Source organism: Penicillium riverlandense (genome assembly GCF_028828495.1).
Source record: "Penicillium riverlandense strain IBT 135883 chromosome Unknown utg000007l_segment0_segment0, whole genome shotgun sequence".
NCBI lineage: Eukaryota > Fungi > Ascomycota > Eurotiomycetes > Eurotiales > Aspergillaceae > Penicillium > Penicillium riverlandense.
In genome coordinates, this window is record NW_026643198.1 from 3357632 (window position 1) to 3374008 (window position 16377).

The window sequence follows — 16377 nt, forward strand, 5'->3', positions numbered from 1 at the left end:
ACCGGTCCGCATAGTCGGGACTTCCAAGATAGGACTAATGAATTTCGCGATCTGATTCTCAGAAGGATTTATTATTATTGCAGGAGCCCTATTATTGCACATGGATCCTTCCCGCAAAAGTCTAGTCAGGGGATTTGCCTTCTGCGGTCCCAAGCAACCAAGTATTAAGTGCTTCTAGAAGGATTGGAAGGAATGGAGCACACGACAACCTTGGCTGTCCAACAAGAGCCGCCGTGAGTCTTTTGGTTTCTTGGGAGCTAATAATATGTTCCTGCTGCGAACCTACCTACATTGCAACAGGCTCCAGATGAAGGTATTGATCCTGATCGATGAAACATCGTCAGGGGGGCCCGCCATTTGACTTCCGTCACTTGAGCCTGACTTTTGGTACTATACTGCCTGCAAAGCTGGGTGGTGGGGATATTCCAGCCGCTGACATGAATCAAGATGTGCGAGCCGGGACTGTACTTTAGAAGCATTAGCTATTGCTTGACTTGTACCAACAAATATAGCTTGCTCTAGTCTAAGTCGCTTTTTATGACTCCTGACTTGTGTAATCGAGCTCACCAACGGATACTTACATATATATGTCTCATGAGAATATTTCAAACCTTGCAATTCTGTGATCGTGTAAAGACATTTTAAATTCATCTAGGAAGCGATTTCATTATCTCATAAATCCGTATATTTGATTTGATTGTTTTTGGATTTGGATCTAGAAGATTTCCCATCCAGCTGTACTCGCTCTTCGTGGAACCAATTGACTCAAAATGATCTGCAAGCTGACAGAAAAAGGGCTTTGTATTTTTGCCTAAATAATGGAGCCGGAGGACTTTGATACTCTGAACTTCGTTACGCTGTCGCAGAAGGTTCCAGGTGGTCTCATCTCGCATATGAATAGAGTCCAAGCATCACTATACATTAAACGAAGCAAGGCCCCTGAGATAGCATTCTTATACTTAGCCAGAATCATTCTAAGTCTTTGATTTTGACACCATAGCTGAATTCAAAACCAAAAATACACCTTTGGGAGCTAACGCGAAAAGTAGACTATAATGAGCAGATGGCCTAGAAACCTCCACAGCAACGTGCTATTCCTAGGACTAGGACTCCCGTTGATAACCGAGCCGGGATTTACTGCAATGCTTTATGCTTACTGGTCGCTCCTACGAACCTATACAAAAAGAAATAGGGCGATCATAAGTGCAGTGATACAAACCATCACCAGACCCTAAAGGTTCAGCTTATCTAGGTCAGCTGCGTATACTTTCAACTCTCTCCGATCTTGGCTCAATCTCTCTGCCTCTTTTGAAAACATCCAATAGTTGCTGCATTTACGGTAAAATTACATCCAGATTCAGCGAGAAGCCTCTCGTCCTTGTAGAGTCTCATGGCGGCTATGTCGTAACATGAGATTATGAGGGGTACCTTGGCTGAAATGTCACAAGTTCAGAAAACCAAAGTAGGTTCATGATGACCATGCTACAATACTGAAGCTAACTCTAGTATCATATGCATCAGGATTCCAACTCTGAGTTACACAATCCAGGCGATATAACTGTTAGTGTACATAGGTACTAGCCGTTAGCCTCAATTTGTCATGTCTTGAAGTAATCTCGAGCAGCTGGGGCTCCTTAGTGACATCACTCTCTCTGAACGGATATTCGCATGATCGCCTGATCTTTCGGTGGTTCATTTATTTCAGGTCGCATGACTTGGCCGCTTCAGTAAACAGCATTATGCACAGTGACCATATGAACTAGCCACCTCTTAATAATCTCCATGCAAAGAAGTACAGTTTTGCGAAGTTACAGATAGTTTGGAATGTAGGGGCTCAGAGAGTCGGAGAATCTCGGATTTAGAGATCAAACGCCAGTACAGTGCAAACGGCAGTTAATCGAGTGAATCGTTTCTTCGCGTCCAAAACCTCTTGGCATAATAAAGCAAGTATATTTGCAGTCCTTGGAATAGCCGTACTGGATTTGGGTAGCAGGCGCCTTGTTTGAAGTCTGGATTGGTGCATACCGGAGAAAATGAGAAGAATGCTGCAGGAGAGCGAGAGCCCAGGAGCGAAAATCCGATGTATCCCTTGCATTAGGTGCAAGTAACGCCTATCTGTAAGACCGCAGTTTGACCAAGAACCCTGAGGCAAATTCTTCGCCTAGTACCCAGCTCATCTCGGTCGCAAGTCAACCTACCTTCAACAAGCTCGACTTTAAACCCGCATGACTGCAACAGTATTCCTCCAAAAAGGGTTCAACGGGTTGAATAGGAATCGGAGGGATAGCTTTGAGCTTCATGGCAGACAGCTCAAGCACACAGGATTGTCGACATGAAGGCTTCGAGAGTCGCGACAACATCCCGTTGAAAGAGTCTGGAAGTGAACGGAGTATTGAGGAAGAGAAAGACGATTATCCGTCAATCTTGAAACTTGTACCTATTTTGATAGGGTTGTGCTTCCAGTCCATTTGCATTGCTCTAGTGAGTTCTGAGCCTGATGGCATTGCGTCGGTTTCTCGCTAACGGTGACAACCAAAAGGACAATACCATACTTGGAACCGCAGTGCCAAAAATCACGGAGGAGTTCAACTCGCTCGAAGACCTCTCGTGGTACGCAAGTGCCTATCTGCTGACGACATGCGCTGTTACTCTCCCTTTTGGCAAGATTTACACTCATTTTTCCACCAAATGGACGTATATGACAGCTCTTGCGTTGTTCGAAATAGGCTCCTTGATCTGCGCCGTGACACCAACATCAAAAGGACTAATATTTGGAAGAGCCATTGCTGGTATTGGGTCTGGCGGACTATCCCCGGGTGCCTTACTTGTCCTTGCGACCAGTCTGCCACTTCACCGCCGGGCATTGTACATGGGGATTATAGGCAGCACAAGTGGCATTGCGACCATTACTGGGCCACTGTAAGTATTGATGCCATGTACTGCGTGCCTCATCTATTAACTAATGGGATAGACTAGGAGGAATATTCACGGACAAAGTCAGCTGGAGGTGGTGTTTTTACATCAACCTCCCTCTTGGAGCCATTACAGGGGTCTTTATCATTCTTTTCTTCAAGGACAAACCAAGGAGTAACACTCAGCCCTTAAGCCTCACACAACTAAGGAAGATGGATCCAATTGGTTTTCTCATTTTTATTCCTGCCGTTGTCTCAATTCTGTTGACGCTCCAATGGGGCGGAGTTCAATACGATTGGAGGAATGCACGAGTCGTTGTTCTTTGTGTCCTCTTCGGAGTTTGTGCGGTCATGTGGTGTTTTGTCCAATATTGGAAACAAGACAATGCTACTGTGCCCCCTCGTTTGGTCAAGGATCGCAATGTCTATGGCGCAGTTATACATGCAACGTTCTTGGGTGGCTCATTCTTTGTGTTTGGCTACTATGTAAGCTTTGAATCGCTGTACTCAAGGTTTTGGATGCTGACAAGCACAAAAAGCTCCCAGTTTGGTTCCAAGCAATCAAAGAAGTTTCAGCCTCCGAGTCTGGAGTCAATAACCTTCCATTGGTTGTGGCGATGATCCTTTGCTCTGCCCTCGGGGGCCTGCTCGTAAACCTAATTGGCTACTACACTCCACTTATGTTCGCCGGCAGCGCTTTCCTTACCATCGGATCCGGGCTTTGCACGACTCTTCGAGTCGACACGGAATATGGCAAATGGATTGGATACCAAGTCATGATAGGCATCGGGGCCGGCCTCGGGTTTCAACAGTGCATCAATGCACTCCAGACGGTTCTGCAAGTCCACGATATCCCAATTGGTATTGCTATCATCACATTTGCACAGAGTCTGAGTGGGGCCATTTTTATCTCCATTGCGCAGAACGTCTTCCAGAACAGGCTTGTGGCAAGTATTTCTTTGTACGCCCCAAGCGTCAGCTCCGATGCGATTATCAAGGCAGGGGCGGCAAATTTATCGAGAAGACTGCCCGAAGATGTTCTCCCTTCAGTGCTTTACGCCTACAACATTGCAGTTACGCAGACTTTTTATGTGTCCGTGTGCGCGGCGGCGCTCTCCTTCCTGGGGGCGGGTTTCGTTGAATGGAAGTCGATGAGAAGGCCACAGAAACTATAGCTACAAAGTAAGTCAGAGTTGGCTTTTTTTCTGGGGGAATATCCTCTCAATGCTTCTTGTATTCTGAACTCCCTCAATTCAAGATATGAGCCTTGTGTATTATAAATTTGTGGAATTGATGCAATGATCTTTTGAAGCCTGAAAATATCTTGAACAGGCTAAAGCGATACCGAATTATGGCTCGGTCAACATCTATTATCATCTCTATCCATTGGCCGAGTGCATACACAAGGAAGTTCATTTTTATGTTAAGTTCGGCTGCTGATAGGAGAAGACAGATGTGGGCTATGAATATCTGTCCACTCAGCTACTTCCTGGAAATCCATTACTCTATATGGACTTCCAAACCGGTTCTGCGTGTCCGTCCAATTCCGATTGACCGCCTGCTCAGGCCTCCAGCGCAGTGCAGACGCGACTCTGGCATCCAGCTTCCCTTCCAGGCGATCCACGATAAATCCACCAATGGACGGAATATGGGCGAACCCGCGCCCGGAGGCACCTACTGCGAGAAGCAGAGAAGGATGGTCAGGATGGTAGTCTATGAGGAAATTTCGGTCGACTGTGTCTGCGCACCAGCAAATGCGGGCGAAGGAAAATGGCCGATCCGCAAGCTGAGGCATCGTGGCTCGTAAAAGACCTCGCATTCGGTCTGCGGCTTCCAAGGGAATCTGGTGGCGTGCAAAGGGGATACTTCGCCTCTCGCCGTCTGGGCCGATGATCCAATTGCAGTATCCTGGGTGTTCGTCACAAACCTTGAGTTCGTGTTTGTCTTGATCGGGTTCCATGAAGAAACCTTGGTCTGCATTGAACAGAACAGGGAGGTTTTGATATGCTTTGGCCTCCTCGGGTGACAAACGAACATGCGCTAGAGTCCATGCGGTGGGCCGCAACTGGTTTTTGAAATCCAGGAACTGATCGGCATTGGCACCCGCCGCCAGGATCACTCGCGAGGCCAGGTGAGTTTGCCCGTCTGCGGTTTCGACTCCAATGACATCTGAGCAGCCACCGTTCTTGATACCGTAGAGAAGTCGCACAACCTTACCGTCAGGATCACCGCCGATGAACGTCACACCGAGTCGCTTAGCCTCGGTGATGGCAGAAATCAATGCATTGCGCGCATGCACCCAGCCGGCTCCCTTCCTCCTCCAGTATCCTTTCCACCCAGTTAAGGTGCCTGTGAGAATACCCGGTGGCATCGTTTGACGAAAATCCTCCGGGTGGTTTAGATCGACCAGCTCTGCGCCGCCGCGGTCGCGTCGCTCGATGTGCTTGAGTCCGTCCGGTGAAATAGCCGAAAAGATATATCCAACGTCACGGAAATGTGGTTGGAAGACTGGGTCATTCTGGTACCCTTGAGTCAGAGCTGCCATCAAGGTCTTATTCGCAAAATCTGCATCATTGTCATCGGGGGGCCTTGCTGTGAGTTGACAGAGTTAGCTATCTGGACCAATTTCGGTTGTCTACAGGCGGCTCACTGAACGAGACAATCTTGTTCACATCATTTCCTGCCGAGATAGCTGATGGCTGTGGATAGGAGTCTAGGACTGTGATACGATGGTATCCCCGTCGAGCCAGATGGAGGGCAGTGGAGGCACCCCATGTCCCTGCGCCGACGACCAGGATCTGGGATTGTTGATCAAAACCGGGAAGTGAAGCCATGTATCATGAATGACCATTTGATCACGCCTGAATCGGGAATGATCGTACATAAGCAAAAAGGCACGAAGTAGTTGGCCTGCCATTTTGTTCTATTCTTGAAGAAAATTCTCCTGAGGTGAAGGAAGGTCGACGCGATGACTTCTTGGCCCGAGCTTGTTGGTCCCCCGCATTTGACCATCCTTACGGTCTCAAAGACGAGACTTGGCGAATACTACCATATGTACATCTGAAAGTGATACGTACTTAGGACAATCATCGCTTGGACCTGCCATGCCATTGTGTCGCAACTTTGAATTCCTTTCTTGGCCGCAACATCGTCCAGAACGGCCAATGATAACTTCATGAGTTACCTATTCCGGGATGCTAGCTACTCGACTCCACCTTCCGATACGGGGTACATTTAGATGCCAAAGATATCGATGGTGCCGCACTTCATGAACTCTGGCTATAAAGGGCTGCAGTATGGCGAAGACGAAGGGACCGTGACAGCTTATTCCTTCTAGCCCGTATGCCTACTCTTGTCTTCACACCCTTTGACCGTGACCTTGAGGTCCCTGGAACTGAGTTGCTGATCGATGTCCAGCACAATCTGGATGTAGCTCATGGAGACTCAGACATCATTCTGCTCCCGCCTCCAACAACTTGCCCGGGTGACCCACTGAACTGGGGGAAATGGAAGAAATTTTGGCATCTGTTTCTAATATCTACCTATGCATGCGTCTTCTCTTTTGCAGAGAACAACACTGGAGATGCATGGACGACCATCGTTGATATGACTGGATCAACCATGACAATCATGAATGGGGGTGGCGCTCTCAACTATCTGCTCCTCGGCTTCGTGAATATTTTTTGGATTCCTGCGGCGATGAAGATTGGCCGCAGATTTTGCTTTTTAGTCACGTTAATTCTCTGCATTGGGTCTTCAAGTTGGATGGGCTCCTTTCATACCGCCGGGGAATGGTTTGGCAGCAACATCGTTAACGGACTAGGTACCTCAGCATACGAAGCAGTCATCCAATTGGTTGTCTTTGACTTGTTCTTCGACCATCAGCGTGGCCGCATGCTGGGCGTCTACATTTTTGCTCAACAACTAGGATCCATCATTGGGCTAGTGTCTGGAGGATATATCGCAGATGGCCCTGGCTGGCGATGGGCTCAGTGGATTGTCGCCATTGTCGAAGCTGGCCTTCTATTGATATTTTTCTTTACATTCGAGGAGACCTTGTTCCCGCGCTTTCTCTTCTCACAGACCCTTCCTCTGAATGAGTCCAAACCACACATCCAGGGAGTCCCTCCACCTGAAGCTGAAGATACCAACCAGGAAAAGGTGAATTCTCGACAGAGGAGAATATCAGTCGTTTTGAATGATACCAATGGCTCAAATGGTAGCTCTGGCGCAGGTGGTTCAATACAATTGGATTTTTCCAAGCGGACATTCGTGCAGACACTTAAACCTTGGGTTTACTACCCTCAGGATCTGACGTCATACTGGACATACTTCAAACGACCATTTTTCCTTCTGACATTTCCAAATGTTCTTCTAGTAAGTGCCATATATATTACACTGCATTCTGACTACACAAAGCCCCCAATCACCTGATTGACTTCTGACTTTCGATTTTCTAGGCTGGCGTCATTTTTGCCTTCGGCTGCACATCTGGAATTGTCACCAACAATACGATATCAGAGACTCTTTCTGCACCTCCTTATAATTTTACAGATGGACAAACTGGCCTTACATATATCTCTGCTCTAGTTGGCAGTATCATCGGTTGGATCACAAGCGCCCTTGGTGACCAGATTGTTCTACATCTTGCACGGCGCAACAACGGGGTGAAAGAGCCGGAGATGCGCTTGTGGGCTTTGGTACCATGTGTGCTTTATGCCGGAATTGGTTATGAGATATATGGATGGGGTGCGGAAACAGGGTCTCATTGGATCACAATTGCTGTCGGCATTGGATGCATGATTGCTCAGCAGGTCGCTGCAACCACAACAGTATGCTCCAAGTTTCTCTAGGTAATTGTCGCTTTGCTAACTTGAAAGGCCACTGCGTATGCCATGGAGTGTTTCCCTGGTGTTGGAGGGGAAATTGTTGTTATTTTGGCTATCTGTAGCTCATTTATCAACTTCGCCATTTCTGAATCAACTCAACCATTTCTAAATGCAGTGGGAATTGGGTTCTTGTTTCTTTTTTACGGTACATGTGTGGTGCTGTCGCTTTCAGGGGGCGTCGCCATGTATATCTGGGGGAAGAGTTGGAGAAGACGATGTGCGCCCAGATATTTCCACTTTTTGGCCGAGAGAGGAAACAATATTTGAGTTACATCGGTTTGTATAGGTCACAGAACTAACGCTCGCTTCAACTTGTGCGTTTCGTTTCTAACTAAATATCTCTTTATTAAGTGCCGCTTCTCATAGTATAGTCGAGTCATTGGAACTTCATCCCTAAATTAGGCGTGTACCTTAGGTTCAGGCCCACAAGCAAGTACCTTTATTTTTGGCACATTGACGAACTTATATATGTTAGATGTGTTTGTTGAAAAGTGACAGTTAGTATTAGAATAGACAGGCTCTTTCTTTTTAGTTTGTGTCAAAAATTAGACCCAGATTTGTAAGTCATGAAGCCAACCTTATTAGCACCGTATAATGCGTGGACCCACCAGATAGGCTTCTCCGACAAATATGCGTCATATAACGAGGACATAGTGTCAATGTGTTTTTCCCAGCTGATGTGCTCAGACCATTTTTGCATCACTCTTGGCCCTGTGACAATGCCCAGCGCGTGACCACGGGAAGTGGGCAACTGGGACGGTGAAGAAGCTATTACTGGCGTTCATCAAACCAGCCAAGGCATTATACCAAGCGGCTGCGGCTGCTAAAAGCCCAAATACTCCACCTGCCCTCTGCAGGGGGGTTCGAATATTGCCATTTGGGTCGGGTTCAAGATGGGCAATCGCGAGAAGGAGGTAGTTTAGGTCCAGGAAAAAGAACAAAAAGAATAAAGCAAGGTTCGACTTGAGTGTGCATAAGAGCAAAATGGTCGTAAAGATGAACCATGCCTGTAAGCACTGTTAGTGACGAACACACCGAGACTCAGATCATATATTGATAGTGAGGCAACATACCATTAAGAATAGACCCATTGAAGTTTGTGATTGAGTAATATCGCTTTTCAAGTTCCCCAGAGTCTGGAATCTTTCGAGGAGTGAAATGAATGAGAATGAGATCCAGAAAGCGCCATACGAAGAAAAAGATGTTGCACTGAAGGTGTTTCCAAGAGCCATTTCCCTAACCGCTTATGAGCTTATAAGTTTTCAGGCTCATGTTGAGAGCGAAGCATACCACATGCCAGCAAGTAGTTGCACCAATCCACCATAACAAAATGCCAATGCCACCACAACGTCGGGCGTTATATTGCTATGTGCACGCACGTTGATGACACTTGAGATAAATGAGGTAAGGGCAAAGGCCCCCAGCCCCAAAGGAGCTGGATTTGCGAATCTGCGCGGTATGGGAGAACCATCTTTATCGGCGTAGGGCGCTTCGTTAGAGGCTTGGAGCCTTGCAAGAATTTGAGACAAAGTGAGACCCTCGAGGTCATTCGTCAGGACTCCTGCTTTGCTCTGCTCTGACACAGCAGCATCAATATGTTTCTCTGATGTAACCATGTCATCGGTTTTTTCCAAAGACATGATGTGCCCTTCAAGCTCTAAATTTGACACATCAGAACAGTATACCTTGATTTGATAAAATGAGGAACGACAGATAAGAGTTAAACAATAGGCCCAAACGCTGATGACTCAAGATAGGTAGCATGAAACGGAGGTATCACCGTCCAGCTAAGTATTCCCAAAAGGGAAAACAGAAATGTATGTAGAATCATGGAAGGATAAGGCCTACTTGTATTTGAATCCAGGGTGAGACTGAGCGATTGATTCCTTCTTTTTAACTGCCAGGAAGTAATATATATTAGTATCAATCTTATAAGAGACGAGTAATGGCCCATGGATAACTTACTTTAGAAAATATTGATCTGGAACAGTATCCCGAGCGAATACAGCACGGCAACCGAGACCAAAAGAAAGTGAAGATTACTTGTACTCCTCGTGGAGAGTAAACAAGAAAGAGAAGGACCTCTGTATGCTTTCTGATGCTTTTGAAGTAGGGCTAGTGAGGTGGGCATCTGCTAATTTATGTGTAGCGAGACAACGCGTATTTCATCCTATCTTTCCCGATTAAAAATTTGTTCTCAGCAGCAGGTGGCTTTGCTTAGCCACGATAACATCAGCAAGAGTCAGGTTAGCTGGACAGATCTCATTTCTACTATATAGCTGCCTGGATCATTTAACGAGTTTACATTATGAGAAGCTACTTACATTTGATATATAATAAATACTGACTATTTGGCAGGACAAACGAAATGACCTTCATACTGTCCGAAAGTTCCCGTACTTTCCTAGTAGAGAGGGGCAAAACCCGCACGCCGCCATATGAACCGAAACCTGAATTTGTTTGAAGCAGCAGGAATCATCGTTATTGATTGGTCGACATTACAACATAGAATTGGGCCACGGAGGCCTCCGCGAAGCTAGAGGAGATATCCGTAACCCAATTTTCTTCAAGCGGCGAGACCCGACTGAGTGGAGACATCTTAGTCAAAGCCCCATTTAGTCCCAAAATGTTCGGTTTAATAGAAGCACCTGACCACTGTAGCACAGAAATGATAATAAAAGAAAACCAACAGGAGACAGGTGACTGTCTTCATTCTCCAAGTCCACACGGTCTAACAGCCCACGCATCCTCCTTGTACCATTGGTCTCTAGTCTACCTGCTTCCACCAGCTTCCTCGGTCCACCGAGGACTCGCACCAAATTCCTAGAGGGTTTGATGACATTTTTTATGTCGACGAGTAACAAACGAGAGCGAATTCTGATATGTACTTGGACCATGCGTTCTCTAGGGGTGTAGATCAGGACAGACCAGGACAATTCTCACCGGTCTTTGCCGCGATGTTGGAGTAAGGGGAGGGATCAGTCCAGATAATGTCATAACTAAATAGCAATTAGTATAATGAGTATTTTTGTCAACAAATTACAAAGTATAGCTTACCGGCCATCGGGGTATGACGGCGCATTGTCATCGCCTAACTCTTGGACAATGTCTGTCAAAGCATCATGTTCCCAACAAATCAGCAAGTTTCCTTCTCCGTTGTAGTCCTTAACTACATCTTTCACACATTTGGAGTCGTCGCGATCGCAAGATGTATCAACCGTGATACCTAAATCCTGGGCCAGCGGCTCCACAGTTTCGTATGGGCGATCTCTCTTGCCGTCTTTGCGAGTCTAAGTCAGCAAATACAAACTAACTTAACTATGACTTCTGCAAGCGATACCCTTGGTAGAATAAAGAAATAAATGGAAGTTGATTATATTACCCTTTTTTGGTGTCTCTGCCATGATGTAGCCGATATCATAGTCAGAGCTTGCGCCAAACACAGACCGAAGACATTGCGCGCGCTGAAGGCCTTGGGCACTCAGACCGGTACTCCCGTTACTAGGCTTTTCGCCATGTCTGATCAGATAAACAGTGGGGGAGCCAACCGCAAACGCAGCTGTCGCCAGCAGACAATAGGGCAGAATATTGCACATGGTGGAGAGCTCTTGAAGAATTCTTAGGAACACAGCACGATCATGTCAAGACGATGGGACTGTACACTTTTTATCCTACGTAGAATTTCGAATAGCCCCCAAAACAAAAATGCAACGCTGCGCAACTGTCTGCTGTAAGACCACACAATTTGATGATCCCACGCGATGGGCATGTGGTGGTCCGCGATTCGCCACAGAGCCCACGACCGACCATTAGCTCCAATCACGATGCGACCGGCGAACTTGGTGATCCAAGACCTTGGTGAACGGGAAAGCCAGAGAGGGAAATAAGGGGCTTAGGAAGTGCTGATGGAAGCAGCCGGCGTAGTTGGCGCATTGGACCTTCGACGGAGTTTCGCATGGCGATGACGTGGCGTCTCGGTGATACCGGATGATGGGAGAGCGGCCACACCAACGGGGCTGAGATCCAACTTTCCTTTTCCTACCTGAAATACTACTCCTTATCTCTTTTTCTGATCCCTATCATTTTGGTATCGTTTCGAGAAGTCTTCTTTTCACCTGGCCGACAGGTTTCTGCTTTGACGAGTAGTTATTCTTGTTCCTTACAAGTATCGACTGTGCAATATCTAAGAAATGAAAGAAATGTCTACGGCCTGTAAAAGTCGGATACACTTTTCTTCCTATTTAGGTTAGTATCCCTTTGGTAGCGGTCACGTAGTTAGTTTGAGGCGGGGATGATATTGCCAGGTCTTCCTACAATATCGCCAAAGATTTTAACACTCCAAGGAATAGCGTACGGAGGTGAAGGCAATTTGAAAATTAAAAGACATCACAGTAAATCTTGCGAAGTCGTCTATTAACTGATCTAAAAATATTTAGAGGCAACCAAGGTAGATGGTTGAACAACTATGCACGGTTTGCCTTGAGAAGAGTGCAAGATAGGGACCCTCTTTTGATATAGCATTCATTATCTTAGGGTCCCTTCGCATATTCAGCCTCCTGTTTTTATCTCAACCTTTTTACTCCTCCCAATTTTGTTTTTTAGACGACTTTTCTTCATACCCGAAGTTACTTCCTGGAATTGGTGAACAATTCCAGCGCGGTCCTCGTCGCTTAATTTCGCATATTCGCTTCGTCCTTGTTCCACCAACTGGACATCCATCGATGACACGTATCTCCGGGAAAAATACTGAGCGACTTCGGTGTCCAAGCCACCCAGAGGATAGGTGATGATGGCCGAAAGCCCTGATTTTGAACGTCAGTGGTCACAATATATCAAAATCGGGGTAGGCAAAATCACCAGATGTTGCCTTAGAAAGAAACGACAGTATATCGAATCCAAGCCCGGATAACCCCTTCAGCACATTATGGCGTCCAGACACAAGATGTGTGCCGAGGCTTGTCACGCCATCGTAGCTACCAAAGCACATTTCCTAGCGCGATTAATACCCCCAGACATATTCTAGCTGAGACACCAGAGCGCTTACTTTGCCACCAGCCTTCACCCCACTGGGAAAGTCGGAAAATGTCTCGAGAGGTCTTACCGTACGATCTCCCCAGATTTTCGGGGCGTTGTGTAGACCTTGTGTGAACGCCACCCCCACGTGGATTGGGGCACGCACCAGGCTTGATGAGGCGCGGCTCATGCCCTTCAGGCAAGCCCCAGTTCTCGAATCCCTGAATTGATTGAAATATCCCGGGGCGGATGATTTCCTTTTAAACTTCCTACTCATGGAAGAGCGGATTTCCTCGAAGCCTTTAATCGCTGACCCGGCTGAATCAAGCATCGCCAGAGCGATGCCAGATACAGGATCCCTAGGTCCAACATGAATATTGTAACTACATGGTCGTAATCTTATGATCTTAGAATATTGTATACCGTGAGGACATAGATTAACTCACAGCTCAAGCTTGTCCAAATCAAGCAGACCCATGTCCATTAACAGCGCGGAGGAGGTTGAGCCGAGTCTGACCTCGGTCTTGCGAACTCGCCACGTCGCCGCACTCATCGGAGTAAGTGAGCACTGCAGCATTGACAGATCCAATTGTTGGTAAAAAGAGCGTATGCCAGCTTGAACTCCGTCTTCGTCATTGACAAGGTCCCCCAGTGAATGCGACGTTTTCCGCACAGAGCAGTTAAGTGCGTCTTTGATTGCGACCGAAAGACTGGCGGCTGTGAGCTTCTTGAAGGGTATTGGTTCGGGCCCTGCTCCTGCTCGCGCAATCATACTGCCCCAAAAAGGTTGATCCCCGAAGAAAGGTACAACGACTGATGGCTTCCCGGCTGCTATCGCTGCCGCGGTGGTACCGGCCCCCCGTGATGCACCACGCAGGAAACGCGCTGGAAAATCCAATCATGGGGACAGTCTGCTAAAGTATGTACTTCAGGTGGCATCTTAAAATCACCTAAGCCGCTCCAGCCAGTTGAAATGACCGCTCTCACTCCAGCGAGCCTTACGGCCTCTAGCAGTAGCAAGGTGAGTGATTTTGGATCATCGATGACAATCGATCCAAAACCGATATAAATTGGCGGACTCCCCGCATCAAGAAATGCTTGCAGGCTTTCAGAAGGGGTGTATTCGGAAGCCAGTGGCAAGAAATAAAACCCTGAAACTGATATTCGTGCACCCCAATCTTCAGGTTTTGGAATCAATGCGGGCGACCTTAGATTGTCAGTGATAATATTCGAGGGTGGAGGGATGCATACCAGCAGTATGTATATGGGATCCCCAAACGGGATATCAAATTCGGCCCTGACGATCTGCCAATCTGTGGCAAACCGAGGGTCTTGCGCCTAAATGAATTGATCGTATCCCCCAGGCCTTCCCATATTAACTCTTCAAGCAGCATGTAAGAAAGGTAATTTGTGATCTTCGTCTCTAGTGAAGAGGACCGAATGTTGGCCAATGGATGAGGGAATGCTTGTGTTGGTGACCACGGCATTCTAGTCATATCAGCTATAATTCAAGAAGAAAGAGAGGTAGATATACGTAAACATGAGATGGAGTGGGATCCCCAGTTTCTCTGCACAATGTACATGTGCAAATGAAGGCGGGTTCGCAATTATGGCGTTAGCAAGGAACGGTGTTGCTTCCTGGTTGCCAGGTCCATCGCCCGGCAAGAAACATGACTTCCAGCATCCCTCGAGGATTTCGCGCATGTCATCTCTCTTCTCTCGAATACTCCCTTGCCGGAGGGTCTTCATGCTAGGAAGAAGGCCGGGATTTTTGACCATGTATGCCATCAATTTTCTCGGATCTCCACCGATGTTAAAGAACTCCAGGCCCACATCCTGGACAAAAGAACTGAATGTCTCATGTGTTGCAATTCGGACACGATGGCCTGCTCTTTTTAGGGCTACCCCTATAGCGATAAATGGCTGGATGTCGCCTCGTGAGCCAACAACCTGGATGACGATGTTCATATGCGGCGGCGTTACGTTGACAGTGCCGGTCTCTTTCATACCCTGGTCTTTCAACAAGGGTAGCTCCTGTGATACACGCCACACGTGTCGCATGCCGAGATTGACACGACCATCCCCTGTACTGTCAGTAGTTGTGCCTGATTCAAAAAGTGTAGATAATACCTAAGACTTCAGCGTGGTTTAATTCGTTATCAGAATCTCGGCCGCCATGGTCCTCCCTTTTCTCCATGGTGTTATCTGAATTTGGATGGATATTCGCTGAGAGCAAGAGATGTTAATTTAACCTATCACAACGGCCCAGACTTTGATTTTTATGATCTATATTAGGGACTTGACGATTTGAATACATATTTGGATCGGCCTTGAAGCCTTAGAAAGAGCTACGTCTTGCAAGGTGATCACAAATTATTTGATTACTCAGAAGCCGAGACTCGCCAGAATGACATCAGGGTCGGCTGAAGCGATCGAGGCCCTCCTGTTTCTGGGTGAACCTAATTGTATCAATTCTTGTCCACGGATCGCCAAATCACGGAGTTATGTATCTCCTGACCCCCGCAACCTGTACTAGTGGACCCGGGAGACACAAAGGTCCGCCGCTATACTTCTTAACCTTTTGACAAGATAATATCCTGTATCTGAAATATTGTCTGTCTAAGGTCTAGATAACCAAAGCTATTGGATTCTGGACTTAGATAAGGAAACGGGTATTGGTACAGGAGGTCGGTACTGTTAATTCTCTAGTAGACTCTTCCATGTAAATGTGTGAGTGACATTCAGAATGATGGGAGATCCCAAGACCAATCACATCGACGAAATACTATCAATAGGGGCTCGCGGATGCCGTGGCTTAACATATATCAATCGGTGGTTGTGTGCAGAGACCAATATTCAAGTGAGCCGGACGATCAAACATTTTGATACTATGTCAACTTGGGCGGAGCGACTTGGGGCGATTCTCACCTTATGTTGCATACTTACCCTTCTCAGCCTCTTCAAGCCTTGCCCGGACAATTCTCACCAATCAATTGTGATAAAAGGTTCTCCGGCTCTCCCTTCACATGAGTTTGGTATGATTGGGTTTGGTAAGATAGTCATACTGAAGAGCCTTGGAACCAAACCCTGTATGACGTCACTAATCCGCTCAACGTGAGGCTTGATTAGGCTGGATCACCAGACACGTTTGCATCATAGTTGTTCTGTTAGAGAAGCTATGGGACTTAAGATGACTTGAGATATATCCATCTACTTAGAGCCAACGACCTTGCAAGAATTTCACGCCAACGGCATTATCTAGTGGAATTGTGCTAAAGATCCACTCGGAGGCCCAAAAATCATTGACAATGTCTTTCCACAACAGCGCTTGTGATATTCACCTTAACGCCGAACCTGGGGCAACCTGCCTTGTTGCTATTTGCAACAACGAGTGCGGTAGTGGTCTTACAAGCGAAATACGCCTCGATGATTGTCTCGGTAATAAGGATGGTAAGATACATTTTGTTCTATCTATAATGGTCCAATAATAACCATACCATAACCTACTAGGCCACTTCAACTGGGGTGGACACGAATTCACCCAGAGTGCCCGGAATATAACC

General features: G+C 46.8%; 5 protein-coding genes across 5 annotated transcripts; 2 read left to right on the forward strand and 3 right to left on the reverse strand.

The window, feature by feature from the left end:
- Positions 1 to 2298: 2298 nt before the first annotated feature.
- Positions 2299 to 4087, forward strand: N7474_008953 (MDR family MFS transporter; the record flags this gene model as incomplete). The annotated part of the gene is made up of 4 exons (XM_057200363.1): positions 2299 to 2481; positions 2540 to 2919; positions 2972 to 3398; positions 3452 to 4087. The coding sequence occupies 4 exons, from the start codon at positions 2299 to 2301 to the stop codon at positions 4085 to 4087; spliced, it is 1626 nt and encodes a 541-aa protein (XP_057051064.1).
- A 248-nt stretch (positions 4088 to 4335) lies between these two features.
- N7474_008954 (NAD(P)/FAD-dependent oxidoreductase) lies at positions 4336 to 5746 on the reverse strand (the record flags this gene model as incomplete). The annotated part of the gene is made up of 2 exons (XM_057200364.1): positions 4336 to 5504; positions 5563 to 5746. The coding sequence occupies 2 exons, from the start codon at positions 5744 to 5746 to the stop codon at positions 4336 to 4338; spliced, it is 1353 nt and encodes a 450-aa protein (XP_057051065.1).
- Positions 5747 to 6254: 508 nt separating this feature from the next.
- Positions 6255 to 7765, forward strand: N7474_008955 (MFS transporter; the record flags this gene model as incomplete). The annotated part of the gene is made up of 2 exons (XM_057200365.1): positions 6255 to 7289; positions 7373 to 7765. 2 exons carry the CDS (start codon positions 6255 to 6257, stop codon positions 7763 to 7765), a joined length of 1428 nt encoding a protein of 475 aa, XP_057051066.1.
- Positions 7766 to 8484: 719 nt separating this feature from the next.
- Positions 8485 to 9441, reverse strand: N7474_008956 (acetate uptake transporter family protein; the record flags this gene model as incomplete). Its single annotated transcript, XM_057200366.1, has 3 exons — positions 8485 to 8808; positions 8875 to 9037; positions 9092 to 9441. 3 exons carry the CDS (start codon positions 9439 to 9441, stop codon positions 8485 to 8487), a joined length of 837 nt encoding a protein of 278 aa, XP_057051067.1.
- Positions 9442 to 10718: 1277 nt separating this feature from the next.
- N7474_008957 (uncharacterized protein) lies at positions 10719 to 15011 on the reverse strand (the record flags this gene model as incomplete). The annotated part of the gene is made up of 10 exons (XM_057200367.1): positions 10719 to 10800; positions 10859 to 11081; positions 11184 to 11360; positions 12421 to 12603; positions 12659 to 12791; positions 12846 to 13197; positions 13261 to 13699; positions 13765 to 14152; positions 14396 to 14898; positions 14945 to 15011. 10 exons carry the CDS (start codon positions 15009 to 15011, stop codon positions 10719 to 10721), a joined length of 2547 nt encoding a protein of 848 aa, XP_057051068.1.
- Positions 15012 to 16377: the final 1366 nt, after the last annotated feature.